Source organism: Ceratotherium simum, chromosome 22 (genome assembly GCF_057802395.1).
Source record: "Ceratotherium simum simum isolate JZ-2026a chromosome 22, ASM5780239v1, whole genome shotgun sequence".
NCBI classification, from domain to species: Eukaryota; Metazoa; Chordata; class Mammalia; order Perissodactyla; family Rhinocerotidae; genus Ceratotherium; species Ceratotherium simum.
In genome coordinates, this window is record NC_141921.1 from 5,899,532 (window position 1) to 5,916,441 (window position 16,910).

The following is a 16,910-nucleotide window of genomic DNA, read 5'->3' on the forward strand; positions in this document are numbered from 1 at the left end:
TCCAGAGCAAGTTGGAATTAATCGCCCCTCTCCTTCCTTTTTCCCACCGAAACCCATTACCAGCCTGTCTGCTGGTTAAAGTCATTTTGTGGCAGCCCTTGGCTCCTTTCCACTTCCCTAGGAATCTTTCTGACCAGAGCCAAAGAACAAGGAGGGGTGAAAAACTCATTTGTACGAAGTGGGGCTCTCCTGTGGAGAACTTATTTCCCTCCCTGTTCAAGAGGAAGGAACGTGTGCACCCTCCAGCCGGCAGGGCTGACTGAGTCCCCTGTCGCTGAGAGCATTCAAGAGGGCAGAATGGCCATATGTTAGTGGTGGGAACAGGGGATTCCTGCACTGGCGGGGTGGGGACAGGCCTTTGCCACTCCTGGAGCCTGGATTAGATTCTGCAATTTGGAGCCTTTAGCGTTCTGTTCTCTATCTGTGAGTTTAAGATTCTCTCTGTGATTTCGAGGTTAGAAAGATTCTGTGAATCCATGGTCCTAACATTGAGCAGTTTGGGTCTAAGTACTTTTCAATTGTGTGTTTTAAGAGTCTAAGATCTCCCCTGGGACTGGAGATTCTGTTCTGATTCTAAGGCTATTTTATGACTCCATGGGCCTCTCAAGCTGCACTTCTGCTCCATGACTGGGTCTTGGGAGGGAGTATAATTGCTTTGCTGAGGCTGCCTTGGGAGTGTGACCTCAGGCTGGCCCAGGCCTTCTCTTGCCTCAGTTTCCCCATTTATGAAATATGAGGTTGAAATGCTAGATGGCCTCCAGGGACTGACCTCCAGGTGTGTTCTGCCTGCAGCCCGTGTTGGCCCCTTCCAAGCCTCCCAGCACAGTACCCCGTTTGCACTGGTCACCTCCTGGCACCTCAGGGCACCCAGAGCTTTTCCCATCTGAGCCAAGCCTCTTGTCCACTTGCCCCCAGCCCTCTCCCGTTCCAGCAGGAAGGCAACCCAGCTCTCCTCCAAAGACCCAGCAGGAAAGCCGGTGGGGGAGATGGTAAGAAATAAACCGATCGCTGACAAGCACTCCATCACCTTTGTGGGCTGTACCACTCACCCTATAATGTCAACACCTACAATCTCCTTTAATTCTCACCCCCTGAAGGGGTGGCCATTGGTTGTTAGCCCCATTTTATAGATGAGGAAACTGAGGCTCTGAGAGGTTAAGTAACTCACTTGTAGGCATACCGGTGCTTCCAGGACCCTAAGTTGCTTGCTGCTAGCAGAGCCGCAGGGCGCCCGCCAGCTGGACTGGAGGGGACGTAAGCAGCTCGAGGCTGGTCAGTGTGATGAGGGAGCTCAGGACCCCAGGCCCACCTCTCCCAGGAATCTGCTGCCGGGCAGGGTTGTGGCCCACACGCTCATACTTCCCCCCGGGACGTTAAAGGGCTTCGGAGAATGGGCCCCTTTTCCTTCCAAATGCACCAAGATGCCAGAAAAGAAACCGCCTTCTCCATCTGCTTTTAGAATCTACCTTTTCCTTCTGGATCAAATAAGATTTCTCAGGGTGGGCTTCCCCAGCCCCACTGCTGCCAGCCAAATCTCCCCTTCTGTGAGGTCCAACTCCAAGGCTCCCAGCTTGGCCCTCTCCTACCACACCAGCCCTCACTCGCAGAGAGAGGAGGCGCTGGTGAGGGCTTAGGGACCCCCAAGTTCAGTGTCCTTGTTCTCAGCTGGGGCCACTGAGGCCCAGTGAGGGGAGATGACCTCACTGCCCTCAGTTCTCATCAGGACCATCTTACCTTATTCGGGGTTGTGGCTGTAATATCTGGGCTCTTGTCTCCTCAGCTTGGCTGTAAATGGTGAGGGAAGGTCCACGCCTCATCTTTTTCTTTCTTTGTAGAGTATTAGGGAAGATGACCCGGGTTCTGGTCCTGCCTCGAGCTCTGTGACCTTGGGACAGTCCATTGCCTTTCAAGGGCTTTGCTTCCTCATCTCTCAAAGTGGGTGATACCCCCCACTTCTTGCCCACCTCATAGAGCTGCTGTGAAGAGCCAGGCTGAGGGGCTGGGGGCTGGGGTCACGCACCTGTCACCCAGCCCCACATCCATTCAGGATCCCAGTTCTGCCAGATTTCCTTTGGGCTCTGCTGAGTTTCCAACCAGACAGTCTCCTTGTCCCCCAGACAGCCCCACGGTTCCCCACCTCTGAGCTGCTGCTCCTCTGTGGCCCTGCTGTCGGGGCCCTTCCCCTCCCTCCATGGAGCCCCTACCCTGGGCCACACACATACTCTGCTGTCCTCATTACCCAGCAGCACACCAGCCGCCCCTCCTAGGAGCGGGTGCAGACCGTGCCGGCTCACAGCATGCAGCCCTGCCCTCACACCCGGAGTGCTCCCGTCTGTCTCTCTCACTCTCAACCTGGTGAGGCGCCCAAGGCAGGTCCATGAATGGTACACATGGAAAACCTGACTCCTTTCTCCTCCGATTTCTGGGTGAGGAGACTGAGGCACAGGGAGGGCAAGGGGCTTGTCCAGGTCACCTCTGAGGTCAGAGGCAGCCTAGGTAGCACCCAGGGTTCCAAGGCCCAGACCACTCAGAGGCTCTGGGTTTGCAGAACTCCCCCTGAGAAGCCCTGTGAAGGGCTTTCCCGCAGCCAAGGGTCCAGCTACAATGAGAGCAGAAGGTTTGCATCTCCCTGAGGCTGGCTCCACAGTGGCAGCGGAGCCACGTGTCACGGGCTCACTGAGCTGTGGGGCTGACTTCCTGAGTCCACTCTGGTCTGGTGGAGCCTCCCCAGGTTGTCAGCAGAGAGATGAGTGCTGCCCAGCAGGGCTGCAGACCTTCACCTCGGCACTGACAGCTGGCGCAGCACAGTCTGGAAGGGCTTGCTGCGGGCGCTGCCCAGGTCTGGCCTGCCACAAAAATGTTGGCAAAATAAGCCCCTGTGGAGCATGGAGCTTGCTAATGTTCTACTCTTGGTGCCCTGGGCCCTGGCGGGGCCTCCACTCCTTCCGGCCTTGTTGGAGATGGAGGGCGTTGTCAGACACCATCAACAGTTGATGCTTGAGCTGGCCTTGAGGAGTGTGGAGAGTTTTGCCAGGTGGAGACGGAAGAAGCTCCTGCCTGGTGGAGCTGCACAAGTAAAGGCACCTGCTGGGCAAGCCCTCGATTTGTCCGTGACTGTGAGTGGGTGTGGGAGGTGGTGGTAGCCAGGGATGGGCCGGAGCAGTTAGCAAGTGTTGCAGCTAGCAACGTGTTCCTGAGAACCCTGCCAAGACACTTGGTCATATTCTAGGGGAGATGGGAAGCCACCAGGACAGGCCTCCAGCAAGACAATGGCTAGTGGCCTGGATTGACAGCATCCCCCCTGAGCCACACGGGTGGACTGGGAGGGCTGGGGACCGAGGTATGGTTCCCTTCCTCTGTCAGCCTTGCTCTGGACCTCACGGTGGGTTAACACCATACCTGAAAAAGAAAGGAACTTAGAGACCATCCTGTCTAATCCAGTCACGTCATGGAGGAAGAGGGAAGGCAGAGAGAAGGCAGAGGACTTATACAAGGTCACACAGTAGAGCCAGGGCTCCAGGCCAGGGGTGGGAGAGAGCCCAATGTTAACCCCATTAGCAGTGAGATAATCTTAACCTCCCTCCAAATAAAAGCCAGCAGCCTCCCCGGTACAGGCCGCAGCCACTTTGCAGAGTGACGCCCTTACCTTCAGGCCTCCTGCTGGGCACACAGTGGGCAGAGGCTCCCTGGATGGCCAGTGAGGGGCTAGGGGTGGCAGAGAGTTCGTACCAGCCTCCTGGGCAAGAAGCCCAGAGCTAGCACAGAGAGGTGCCACAGAGAGGCTGCAGGCCCACCCAGCCCCAGGAGATAGATTTCCCAGTAACAGGGTGTCGCTGCCCATTTGTCACCAGGATGGCCCAGTGGGGCTCCTCTCGGGAAATGCTTCTCTACTAGCCTAACTGGGGAAAGCATTGGCATTTTCTGCTTCGCCAGGGCTGCTTCCCCGCAGTGGTTAGCTGCTGCCTTGTCGGCCAAGAGTGCTGCATCGACATAACTGCAGGGCCAGGGCCTGACTGCCTGTGGGGTGGGGGGAGGGACTGTCCCTCCCCAGTCAGGTGGGGTCATCACTCCATCATTCACTCCCTCATGCCACCTGGCTGCTGGGCAGGAATGACTGACCACCTCTCCTGCTGCCTTAGCAAACCCGATCCAGGCTGTTGACAGGCAGTGTCTGTCCCACCTGGTGTCTGGTGTGGCCTCCTGACCCCTGGCTGCAGGGTTCTGCCCAGGGAGCCCTGGGTTTGCCACTCAAAGTCAGTGTGGACAGAGGTAGCAGAGCCCAGAGAAGCCTGCTCAGTGTCACCCAGTATGTTGGTGGCAGAGCCCAGCTGGAATGAGACCTGGAGCCTTTTCCTCAGCTGCAGAAGAGGAGGCAGAGAGCTGTTCCTCCTCTCATCTGGGGCTAGTGGCAGAAAAGGGCCTTGGCAGGCTCCGAGGTCTGCCTGAGGGAGGTGGTGCCATGGATCACCCCGGTTCGGTGGCCTGGCTGGGGTTAGATAGGAAAGTCCCCTGTCAGAGGAGGCTGAGTACCCACTGGGGCCAGCCAAGTGCTCCCCGCCTGAGCAGAGGGGCACTGTGTGGCTGGAGGTCGTAGAGGGTTTCCTGGCCATGCCTCCTGCCCTCTGGAGGCTTCTCCTCTGAGGATACCATGAGTTTCCCTCCAGCTGTTTCCTCGGGACCTAAAATCCCAGTGCCGAGTGGGTGGCCCACATCCAGAGTGGGCAGTCCTGAGCCTGGAAGATGGGCAGAGGAATGGCCATCTTCTCTGCGCTGTCTGCTCCTCTAAGCAGCACCCCTTACATGATGCTTGGTCCTTGTGCAGGTGCCAGCCGGGGACCCCTGCTGATCCCATCCACCTCTCCCCAAACCTGTTCTCCCTCCCACCCCCTCACAGCTGTCGCTGGCTCAGTACCTCCTGCATCCACAAATCACTGTGACGGGAAGACCCTTTGTCGTCTGTCCCTTGGAGACGCGCATCTTCCCCGTGGCGACAGGGAGTCCCACATACCCCAGCGAGGGCTTGGACCTCCCTTGGTGACAGTGGGGCCAGGGTCAGGCAGCGTCTGAGAGCAGCTGGGATGTGCTGGGGCCTGGAAGAGGGACTTAGCTGTGGGAAGCCCCTGGCGGCCCTTTTGGAGGGGCATCACCGTGAACCACAACCCGTCTGTGGAACGTCAGCTGGAGGGGTCCTTAAAGATCTGTTCACATGAGGAAACTGAGGCCCAGAATGGGAAGAGGTCACACCGCCCATCAGAGATGTGGGGCCATAGGTGTTCTTTGAGCACCCGCTTGGTGTCAGACCCTGTGTGAGGGGGACACTGAGATGAAGGAAATGATGGGGAAGCCCCGGTGTGGGGCCAGGTGGACACCCAGGGTGAGGACATTGGGGAAAGAGCCCTGGACCAGGGGAGAGGGGGCCCGGGTTCAAGTCTGGCCAGGAAGTCTCACTTAAGTCCCTCCTCTTTCTGGGGCTCCCCCTCTGTCCTCATCTCGTGGTCTCTAAGGACCCCCAGCTGAGGGCAGCCTGGAGACCCCGTCTCTTCATTTGGGACAAGGTGGTGTAGGCAGCTCACAGAGCGACATCTGTGTCCTCTGCCATAGCCATGAGACGCTGCACAGACACTGACACTCCCCATGTCATCCCTCAGCTGCTGCCTGGAACAGCTGCCCCGCCTCCAGCTGGGGAATCTGGCCCAGCCCAAGTGCCACCTCCTCCGGGAAGATGGCTCTGTGACTGCCTCCCATCCAGCCTCCCCTCTGACCTCCCAACCCTCCAAACCTCATTTCTTCACCTTGTTTTTGTTTTGTCTTATGATCTGGACTGGTTAAAAATGTGTAGCTCCTTAGTGGAATGGGCCGGGGCAGGAGAGAACTTGGAAAATTTTGAGGGAAATTTTGTCCAGTTTAAAAGCAAAGATGCCCTCGCCCGAGAGTGGTCCTCCCGCGCCCGCCCTTCATCCTTTCATCTTCCTCAAACTCCTCACTCGTCCACCCCTCCCCCTCAGTACCTGCTGCTGCTTCCTTTCCTCTTTCTCCCCAGGTGGGATGAGAGGGTGGGGGAGAAAGTGGCCTCAGGTGTCACCTGCTGATGGATGGTGGTGGCCTGTGCCCTGGAGCCCGCTGGGCAGCACAAAGCCGCAGGCTGAGCCCCGCCCACCACACTCCGTGGGCGTCAGGACACTGTGGGAACCGGCTGCCTTTCCCGCACCGCCAAGAGCCTTGAATCTGATTGTCAGCGTGTGGACACTGGGGCTCAGAGGCACAGTCCCTTACAGGGATGGAACCAGGGGCCATCAACAGCTTATCGACATGTGTGACTCACGCAGTAACTGTCCTGGAGTCCCGTCACGGGGCTGAGGGTGAGCTGATGGGAGTGGTGCAGTCTTAGAACCTGGGGTCCTTAGAGAGTTAGAACCTTAAACCCATGGAAGATGTTCTAAATGTTATATTAGACCTATGGGATCTTTAAACCGAAGGTTTTGGGGAGGGGTCGGGGTTTTAACCCAGTGCTGCTGGACCCCAAATCTGCTGGTGATGGGCTGTGAGCCCAGGATTTCATGGCTGCACCACGGCTTTTAAGGGGATAACGGGGAACAGCTGATGGGGTCCCCCCTCGCCTCGCTTCCAGTAATGCAGATCCCTTTTTATTTACTTTGTGTGTTGGGATTTCACTTGGTAAAAGGGTTCCTCTGCTTAAAAATAAAGAAGCAAGTTTTCCAGGCCCTGCGCTGCCGCTACACGCCAGGACCCGCCGCAGCCTGAGAGGCTGGCTCTGGCTGGTGGGTCAACAGGCAGGCAGACCAGGGCCTCCCGAGAGGGGGTTCAGGTTGCTCTAGGCCACCGTCTCCTCCCCCTCTCACTCCTGCTGTGTTGTTGCCGCAGCCAGAGAACACTCTGGGTCTGTCATCCTGTTGACTGGGGTGACAGTTTAATAGTAGCTTCCTGGGCTGTCATTTAAATCTGTCTGCCAGGTTAGTAGGCCAGGGGCGGGCTGGCACACCCCCTGCCCCCACCCCGGATCTTCCTTCTGCTGGCAGCAGTTGTCTTGGCAACAAACGCCAGGGCCTGGCAAGCACTGCAAAAGGGTAACCATAGAGGGAGCAGCCCTTTCATCTCCCCGACCCGGGTACCCGTGGCCCAGCTGCCTTAGGGCTGGGCTGCAGGGCCGGAGCCAGGCTACCCTGTGCTGGTCCAGGTCGGGAGAGGAAGTGGGAACACATGAGTCCCTTCTGGGCGCTGGTCTCCAAAGTGGGGGCTTTCCGTCTTGACTCTCTCAGTCTCAACTACCCCAGGCGCCTCAGCAATCATGTTGAGCTGGAATCCCTTTCCAATAGGTCTCTGCTCTGCCCTCAAAGAATATTCCCTGGGGCCCACAGCCTATTTGCAGAGCACTGAGGGCAGACAGAGCCTGCATCCCTGACATCTCTCTGTCCCATTTGGCCTGGTGTCAATCCCCCTCCCCGATCTTGGGCTCTCCTCTGGACATGTCCCTGCCCTGAGGACTGGGGTCTCCCAGTGGAGTCCCCTCAGCTTCACTCTGGGCCAAGTGCTCTGTGAAGACCTGAAAAATAAGAGACTATTTTTCATGATTTGTGGAGCTGGCCAAGAGACAGAAATCTGGGTACCAGCTTCTGTTGTGTGACCATAGGCCACTCCTTCCCCCTTCTGAGTCTCATCTTCTTATCTGAGGATGAGGGGCTTGCACTACAGCAGTGTCTCCTTGGGTATGATTCATTGGACCACTTGTTTCTTGGGAAATTAACAGACACGGCATCCAAAATAGGAGATCCTTGGCTAAACGAGTTTGGGAAGTGCTGGAGGAAACAGTCAGTCTGATGTCTTCACTGCAGGCCTTCTCAGGGCCTTTAGTAAGGCAGTGGGCATCATGACTCTCCAAGGGGGAAAATAATGTCTTATCCCAAACGTCTAGGTGGATGGCCCGTCGCTTTCCGTCCTGCCCTCTGCCCCTCTCTTCCTCAGCTCGGGGCTGATGGTCCGTGTAGCACGGCCTCACCAAATCCTGAAGGAAGCCCCGGCAGCTAAACAGCAGCCCTGAGCTTAGCAGAGGCTGGGTGAGCTCAGGGAAAGCCTGGCCCCTGCACTGGGCCTCTGAGGGGCAGCGTGGTGCCAGGGGGGGCGAGTTGGCCCCTGGCCTAGTGGAGCTCCCAGGTCCCTTGCCACTTGCCTCCACCCCGGCCCTGAATGGCCATTGTACGTCATATCCCAGGCCCTGTTATCCCTCTCCCTGGAATGCCCTTCATCGCTCTCCTCACTCCCACTGCTTGGCTGACTCCTCTTCCCTGAACATGGTCCCCTCCTCCAGGAAGCCTTCCCTGACCCCTGGGCTGGGTCAGGTGGCCCTCCCCTGCTTCCTGGCCACACAGTGGGACCGGGAGTCAGGATCCCTGGATTCAGGTGCAGCCATCGCACAGACACGTCGCACACACTTTGAGCAGCCAATTCTCTCTGCGCCCTGGTTTTCCGGCTTATAGACTGGGAGAGCTGTATAGGGCCTTCAAGACCCCGGGCTCCAACATGATGTGACTGCTAAGAGGGAGCCACATGAGCAGCTCCTCCTGGCAGCCCTGACTCATCTTTGTTCTGAAGCCCCCTGTCTGCACTGGGGCTGCGGATGAGGGTGGGTGGAAGCAATAGTGTGAAGGATGCATATTGTCTCAGGGAAGGACGCCTCTGGGGGTGGGGAAGCTGGGAGGTGCTGAGTGATCATCATAATTTCACAAGATCATAGACTGGATGCGGAGAGGGGCTTAAGAGTCAGTCAGCACCACGCCTCCGTTTCCAGATGAGGAGGCAGGCCCAGTGTGTCTGCTGGGCCCAGTGTCACACACACAGCAGCTGGGGCCGATGGCTGCGTGCCTCAAACTTGCACCTTCATGGTTTTCAGTTAATAAAGTCTTGGCGCCATCCTTAGCCCATTTGCGCCTCACAACAACCCTGTGTGGAGAAGCAGGGACATTATCCCCGAATGCAGATGAAGAAGGTGAGGCTCAGAGAAGTTGTACAACTTGCAAAAGGTCACACAGCCACAAGTGGCAGAGCAGAGTTCAATCTGCCACAGACTGTCTGACGCTGTCCTCAGCCTGCGTTCTTGTTACAAATAGCAGCTCCCTCTTCCTTTGTCCTGGATTTCCCATTCTCCCACTCTGCCCCGGGGTTGGCCCCTCCCCACTGCCCTCTGGAATCCCAAGTCCTTTGTAGCAGCCCATCTGTTGCCATGGCACCAGATTATGATGTCGCAGACCCTGGATGACTATGTACTGCTCCTGGGCTGTGGAGTACAGGGACTCACAGAGGTGGGCATTGTCCAAGGGGCGACTGGCATGGAGGGACATAAATCCCTGGCAACAGGGAGCCACAGCCTCGAGCCCAGCTGGGGAATCACCTGGGAGCGGGAGCCAAGGCTGCCGAGGCCAGGAGGTGGGGGTCTGGCATGGCTTGCTCTGACAGCCTCGAAGCACGGCCCAGCCCTCCTCTCTTGGCAGAGCTGATGTAGCCTCTTGACGAGGGCTGCCGGGCTCCTTACACTAACAACCCGACACTGCAATGCTTGCTCAGATCCCTCAGGAGAGCCTTTCTGCCTTCTGTCCTTATGGCAGTGCTGCGTGGGAGAGTCACCATCCCCACTTGCCCAGAGAGGGACGGAACTTGCCCAAGGTCACCCAGAGAGAAGGTGGCTGTGCCAGGATTCGGTCTCAGCCCTGACTCCAAATCCTTCCACATGGTTACCCTTCAGACAGGGCCCACCAAGGTGGTTTAGTCTAGTCCTCAACCTGAAAGGGACCATGCTGCCTCAGTTTCCCTAGGGCAGTCCATTAGCAGAGCACAAGTTGTCATAAGCCCAGGTTTATTCTGCTGCACCCTTCTGGGCACATTCCAGGCGACACCTCACGCAGGCACCTCTGAGCTGTGGCTGATCTGCCCCCCTGCCTTGTCCTGTGGCCCCTGGGACCTGGTCACACTGAGGACCTCCATGGGGGTCCTCAGTCTTAGCCTGGTAATGCTGAGGTGACCGAGGGCCTTAGTAGACTAAAGAGCCCAAGCTTTGGCAGCTGCTGCATGGAATTGAAATCCCACTTCTGCCACCTGCCACCCTCACCTCTTTGAGCCTCAGTTTCTTCTTCTGTAAAATAGGATTAACAACTACTGCCAGGAGAGCTGTGAGGAGTCATTGGGATGTTGGGTAAAAGGTGCCAGGGCAGAGCCAGGGTGGAAAATGTCCTAACTGGCCATGACAGGGAACAAACCTGTTCCCCAGAACACCACCATGGGACCTCCATCCCTGAGGCCGCCATTTCCTGGGCCCGGCTGGCTTTGAGGCTGCCCTTCAGGACTGTGATGATGCTTTTGGCTGCTCTCGCCCCCTTGCCCGGTGCCTACCAGGGCTTGGCACACGGTGGGAGGCCAAGCTCCCTCCCAGGCTCCCAGAACGCCAGGGAGGACAGATCCCTGGAGAGCGGGTGGTGGCCCAGGCCCAGCGAGGGAGCCCCTTCATCGCCTTCTTCATCAAGCCTGCCTTGCTCTTCTGGGGTCCACCCAGTTGTGCACTCATGCTGAGCTCCAGGGGGCAGGGTGGGCTGAGTTCTCCCCTGTGTGCTCAGGGCACAGATGCAGGCTCTTTGAATGCCAGACTGAAGCTTCCATGGGACTGTCCCACCTACTCTGGGACTTTTCTTCTACATCCGATGCCGCTGGGCGTTTTGTTTGAGGAGCCATGGGTGGGGAAGAGGGGCGTCTGATGTGAGGTCAAATTGTGGCCCTGCTCCCACCCAGATGTGACCATGGGCATGTAGCTTAACGCCCCTGGGCCTGGATTTCCTCGTGTGTCAAGTGGAGACATAACAGGCCCTTTGTCGTGGGGTTTCCTGAGTAACGTACCCAGCCCAGAGCCTGGCACACAGGATGCACTCAGAGAACATTAGAGCAGGAAAAAGAAAACACTGGGATATACGCCTCTTTTTGGATGCCGAGCGTCTTGTGGAGGGAACACTCTGGTGCTCGTTAGGAAATGCCCCAGGTGCTGTGGCTGGTTCATAACTGTACTTATGTTAGGATGATTATGGGCTGTGATTTACTGAAAGGCGGTATTGGTGTCTGTTTCCCACAACGATCCCTCAGTGCAGGGCTCAGGGAGGGCTGCTCAGGGTTCTGGTCCCTGCCTTGCTATGTTTCCCTACACCAGACCCTTTCCCTCTCTGGGCCTCAGGGCCCCCATCTGCAGGTGGACTCGGATTCCTCTGGTTTCTTCTAGCCCTGCACAGACAGAGGTGTTCTTCTAAGGAAAGTGTGAAGAAAACTCATCTTAGAACACAGATGTACTGCAAGAATTCCATTGAAAAGCAAGGGAGAAATGGAACGGATTCAGGAGACACAGTGTCTGTCCCCAAACCCCTGTCAGGCTGCTTAGGGCAGGGGGAGCAGTCACGTGTCCCCAGAGGCAGCCAGAGGGCCCGTGGGAGGATTTACACAGCCACGGCTGGCCTGGCCGCTGGGAAGGAACTTCCTGGGGTGAGTGAAGGTGAGCACCGGCCCTGGAGGTGTGGGAGCAGAGGCTGGACAGCCAGGATGCCAGGGTGCAGGGCCCCCACTGCGCTCTCCCCTGAGCTGGGTCCTGTGCTGGATCTCACACAGGCCCTGCACCGGAGGAGCCTCAGGCCAGTGGAGGGACAGGGAGGGAGCAAACCTTGCCGGTCCTGTGTTCTTGTCCCAGGTCAGCTTCCAGCTGTGAGATCTCAGCCTGCTACCCACATCCCCTGTGAGGGCACAGACACCCCATTTTCTTTGCTTCTAATTAAGACTTAAACCATACAAACAGTAATAGCTGCTCCTCACCTAGCATCTGCCATGTGCCAGGATCTCTGTTGCATGTTCCTCATACATTATAACTTCTTGTTACTCCTCGTCAGAGCTTTTTGTTTTCTTCTCCCCATTATATAGATAAGAAAACAGAGGCTCAGAGGTTAAGTAACATCCCCAAGGTCACCTAGATAGAGAGGGGCAGAACTGAGATTCAAGCCCCCGTGTGGGGCCTCCCCCTCCAGGCATTGAGCGCCTTGGGGGCAGAGACAGATGGAGTGTCTTGCCCAGTAGATGCTCTTTCTACCACTGTGAACAGAATATACCTTATTAATCTTGCCACAAAATAACTGTTTGCCTTCAGGATTCACTATCAGAAGCTCCCTGGTGCTTGCAGAAGGGGCCTCGACTTCGTTCTGGTTGGGAAGAGTAGGACAGGCGCGTAAAGGGCCTAAGAACCGGCTGAAGGGGCTAAAGCAGCTGCCACGGGTGATCAGGGAAGGCTTCCTGGAGGAGGTGGCAGTTGGACTGGACTTTGGGGAAAGAGAAGGGTGTGACAGGGTAACAGGCGTTCCCTTGGTGGATGGATCCTGTCACTCTTGTTGGACTTGAACTCCTGGACTTGGAGGGCAGGGCCAGGTGTCGCTTGTCTCCAGGTGGAATGAATAAGCCTTTCTCTCCTGTGCTTTCCTTCTGGCTGGAGAGGCGCTCCATGTCCTGGTGGGGCTGTGGGAGGTCATGTGGTCCAGCTTTCAAACCGAGCACATTCTGGTCGCCCCGTAGCCACCTGACTGCGTGTCCTAGAAAAGCTGTGCCCACCAGGCCCCTCACGCTCTTCTCCTTGCCCTGCAGCCAAGAAGACCTGTGCGGACAGCGACTTCACCTGTGACAACGGCCACTGCATCCCCGAGCGGTGGAAGTGTGATGGCGAGGAGGAGTGTCCCGACGGTTCCGATGAGTCCGAGGCCACTTGCAGTGAGTCCTGCCCCTTGGGCTGGGGGAGGGGGGCCTCCTTCTGGACCTCAGTTTTCTCATCAGATCTTTGTTGGGAGGTTGAGAGGCTCAAGGGAGGTGACCTGTCAAACAGCTCACTTTGTGCCACGCCCTCGGGGGCTCCCGACAGACATTCAGGGGGATCTAGGTGCTGTGGCTAGTGCCCTGTTTCTGGGCTTTCTTCACAGGCCTTCTGCAGGTTGGGCGCCGCTCCTGTAGGACCAGCTAGAAGTAGCCCTTCTGCCCAGACATAGCCATAGCACATCCTCCCGGCCTCCCCTTAGCCTCCCCCACTTTTTTTCTTGAGGACCTGAATCATTATTCTACTAGCGGGTGCTCGTTAAGCATTTACTGTGTGCCAGGCACTGTGCTAAGCTCTTTTATGCATTAATTCATCTTGTCTTCACAGCAGCCTCATGAGACAGGTACTGTCACTTCCTGAATTTTGCAGAGGAGGACACTGAGGCTCAGAGAGGTTAAGTGACTTGCCCAAGCTACCCAGCCAGGACTCTGAGGCCCCAGCTCTTTCCTCTGCCCTGGCAGCTGAGCCCAGGAGCCCCGGCCTCCATGGCAGGAGGGTGGCAGCCACGGCAGCCAGAGGTGAGGCGGAGGGCCAGAGCCGAGCCCCAGGCCCGCCTCCCACACTCAGGGCTTTGTCTCTCTCTGATTTCTTTTCCAGGCCCTAATCCTCAAAGCAAACTTACACCCGGCAGGTCATTCTGTGACATTTGTTAAATTAAAAAGGAGATGAGAGGGGGGCGGGGAAGGACCCAGCATCCTGGAGGCAGAGTGAGCCTGAGACAAAAGGCTGGGGGGAGCACGTGGAGGATGGGGGGCTTGTGAGGACCGCACCCGGGTCCTTGTTAGGGGTCACAGTCACCCCTGAGGCAGAGGCGGGGACGATGGAGGCCAGCATCTCATGTAGGGCTGTGGCTGGTGATAACTGGGTTTCCTTGTCTCCTAGCAACAGAGCTACCAGTCTCCGCGGGAGAGAGAAGGGAGAACAGGAGCACCCCCCGCCCGACACAGGGCTCCTCGTTTCCCTGCGCAGCTGCCCCCACCTCCCCGGTCATGTTGTGGCATGGGTCATGTTATGTCCTGTCGTGCCGCAGGCCCTACCCTTTCCTTCCCCCACCAAGGAGCCACACCCGGTGCTGGCCTGGAGGTGCCTGGGCAGGGGGCAGCCCAGCGCTTTGTTAGTCCTGATCGTCCTGAGCTTCGGAAGGCACAAAGCCCAGCCATGCCCACTCGTGACTCTCATCCTTGGGCAACCTTGGGAGGGGGTGGATCCCTGTTTAGAGGGAAGGAAACTGAGGCCCAGGGCTGCCCAGCTAACAAGGGGCAGAGTCATGTGCAGCCTGGAGTGTGTGTGTGGGGATGGGGGCGGTGGCAGTGGGGGGCTTTTCCACCATTGCAATCAGCCAGCTTGGCTCCCCCAGCAGTGACCCTGGACACTGGGGGCAGAAGGGGAGGGGAAGCCTCATTATGATTGTTATTGAGGTCTGTCCTGCTGCCTGAGAGCTGTGCCCCCTTCTCCCCATGTGTGTCTCTGTGCGTTGCTGTCCCTTTTCATCCTCCTCCTGCCCCCTGGGGTCCTGCCCACCTGCTCTCTTGGGCTCCCTCCCCTCCCTGCCTGCCCCTGTCCTCATCCTCCCTCTTGCTGTCTCTCTCCCTGCCCTGTCCCGTGTCTCCCTCTGTCTTTCCCCCTCTTGCCCATCCCAGCACTTGCTGCCTTCCTATCCTCCGGGCTGTGCAGGGGCCCTCTGGCCTCACCCCTCCTTCCTCCCAGGCCCACTTTGTGCCCAGCTGTAAGGCAAGGTTCTTTGACAGCTGAGTAACTGGAGGCACAGAGAAGTTGAGGGCCTTGGTTTCAAGACACACAAGTTGTTCATGGCTCGTCTGCCTTCTATGAAAACACACAGGCTTCTCAGGCTCTCTGAGGCTTGACAGAGCGCCCCGTGGAAGCAGCAGCCAAGACTTAGCTCTCTGGGCTCTCCCAGTGATTCTCTATGAGGTCCTGCATACTTTACCCCCACCTCTGGGCCCCCGTTTCTAACATTCCAGAATTCCAAAGACTATGATTCTAAGATTCTTGGACTCTTAGGGTTCTGAGACCCTCTTTCTCCCTTGTCTGTGCCCAGCTGGGGCCCAGGACCCAGATCCCACTTCCTGTGCAGAGTTACATTGGTCATAGGTGGGCAAGGCCTGTGGGTGGGGAGGGCTGCCTGGATGAGGTGGGCCAGAGTGGGACCTGGACGGTCAGGCAGAATTTGGGGCAGCAAGACCTGGTAGCAGGCTGCTCACAGCTTCCCGACCAAATGGGAACCCGGCAGCCAACCTGTTGCCTATTTAATTGGCGTAGCCATAGCAACCTCCGCAGCCTACCAGGTTCCTGGGGACTGTGCCAGCTCCCAGGACAGAGCCCCCTCCCCACCCTCAAAGATTATAGGCAGTAGTAAAGTGTAGTGGTTTTGGTGTCGGATATATTTGGGCTCAGGTCCTCTAACCTGTGAGACCTCAGGCAAGTTGCTCAACCTCCCTGAGCCTCAGTTTATTCATCTGTAAAATGGGGTAATGGTACCTGCCTTACAGGATTGTGAGGGTCAGATAAAATAAATGCAAGCCAAGTGTCAGTGCAGTGTTATTTTTATTACTAGATTTTGACTCCAGGCCCTCTTCCCCACATACACCAATTTAAAATCTTAGAATAGTGTAAGTGAGAGGGGTTTGCATCGAGAGGGAGAGGGATTTGGGAGCAGGTCCCCATTCTTGTGTTCCCTCACTATGTCGTCTGCCCCTAGCTGGCTGGGATTTCTCCCAGCTCTCTTTCCTTCTGGTTCTGGATTCTGTCTATCAAATACAGCCAAGAGTCACCGTAGGAAATCCCAGGACATTTGCCTAATGAAGCAACAACATTTCAGCTCTAATTGTAGCTCACTTGATTGGGGACGGCTTCTGACCCAACTTCAGGCGTCTGTTGGGAGGGGTGCGGGGTGGGGGTGGAGGTTGGTTCAAGGTGAATGACTTACAATTCTGGGTGCTGCTTATTGAAAATGGGGTTTTATTCATGCAGCTTAGAACTATCCACCTGGAAGGGGGACCTCATGGATTAACCAAGTGTACCTCCCTATTACAGATCAGGAAGTGGAAGCCCAGAGATTTTCTGGGCTCACCCAGCGAGTAGGGGCTGACTCAGCTGCAAATGCTTTGCCTGTGTGAAGGAGCTTGGTGTAATCGCCCCCTCTGCACGTGCGGTGGTCCTAGGCCGTGCTGTCTGGAGCAGGAGCTGGACAATAGGAGTGCCCACTGCTTGAGTCTCTGGCCCTTTGGAGCTGGGGTCCTCATTTGGAGGTTGTCTGGCCCTAAGCCTCACGTGGCCTGACACTGCAGATGCACCCACTCTAAGCAGCTGTCAAATACTTTCATTCTTTTATTCAACAGACATTTCTCTTTTATTAATTTGTGAACTTATGAATTAGAGAAAGTACCAGTGGATCTGGATTTCTGGGGCAGGATCCTCTGGGAATTTATAAATGCCTACAGCCACTCCAGATGCACTTTTAGGCCCTTGCTGACTTTGGAGGATTCCTGATGTCTGAGAGATAGTGGGTTATTCCCTCCTGCCTCTCAAAACCTAGGGACACTTGGACAGCAGGCCAAAGGCACCCCTTGGGGCATCTGTCTCCCAGGGAGAGAGAGAGAGGCATTCCATGGTGGGGGCTGCATCGTAGTAGGCCCTGCGGACTCTGAAATGTGCATCCCCAGGGATGAGACCAGGGTCTTCCAGCCCTTTGCTTCTGCATTTCATAAAATAAAACAAGGGCAAACAAGAATTTGTTCCAGGCTCTGAGTGTAGGGATTTCCATATGTTTCCTCTTTTAAACCACCCACCAACTCTAAGAGATTATGTAACCCTGTTTTCAGATGAGGGGAGCCAAGGTGCAAAGAGGTTATGTGACTTGCCAAAGGACCTTTGTGTAAGTAAATGAGATTGGACCCAGGTCTGTCCAGCTCCAGAATCCACACTCTTGTCTCCTGCATTGTGCTACTGGGGGGCCTCTGGCTTCAGTTATCCTGAAAGTGGATATCAGACGGCCATCTGC

At 56.6% G+C, this 16,910-nt stretch overlaps 1 protein-coding gene across 1 annotated transcript in view; it reads left to right on the top strand.

The window, feature by feature from the left end:
* The window catches only part of LRP8 (LDL receptor related protein 8), a 78,396-nt gene that overhangs the window by 24,284 nt on the left and 37,202 nt on the right, over window positions 1–16,910 (top strand). The window contains 1 exon segment of the mRNA XM_087445912.1: window positions 12,667–12,789. Coding sequence (XP_087302038.1) covers window positions 12,667–12,789 — 123 coding nt within the window.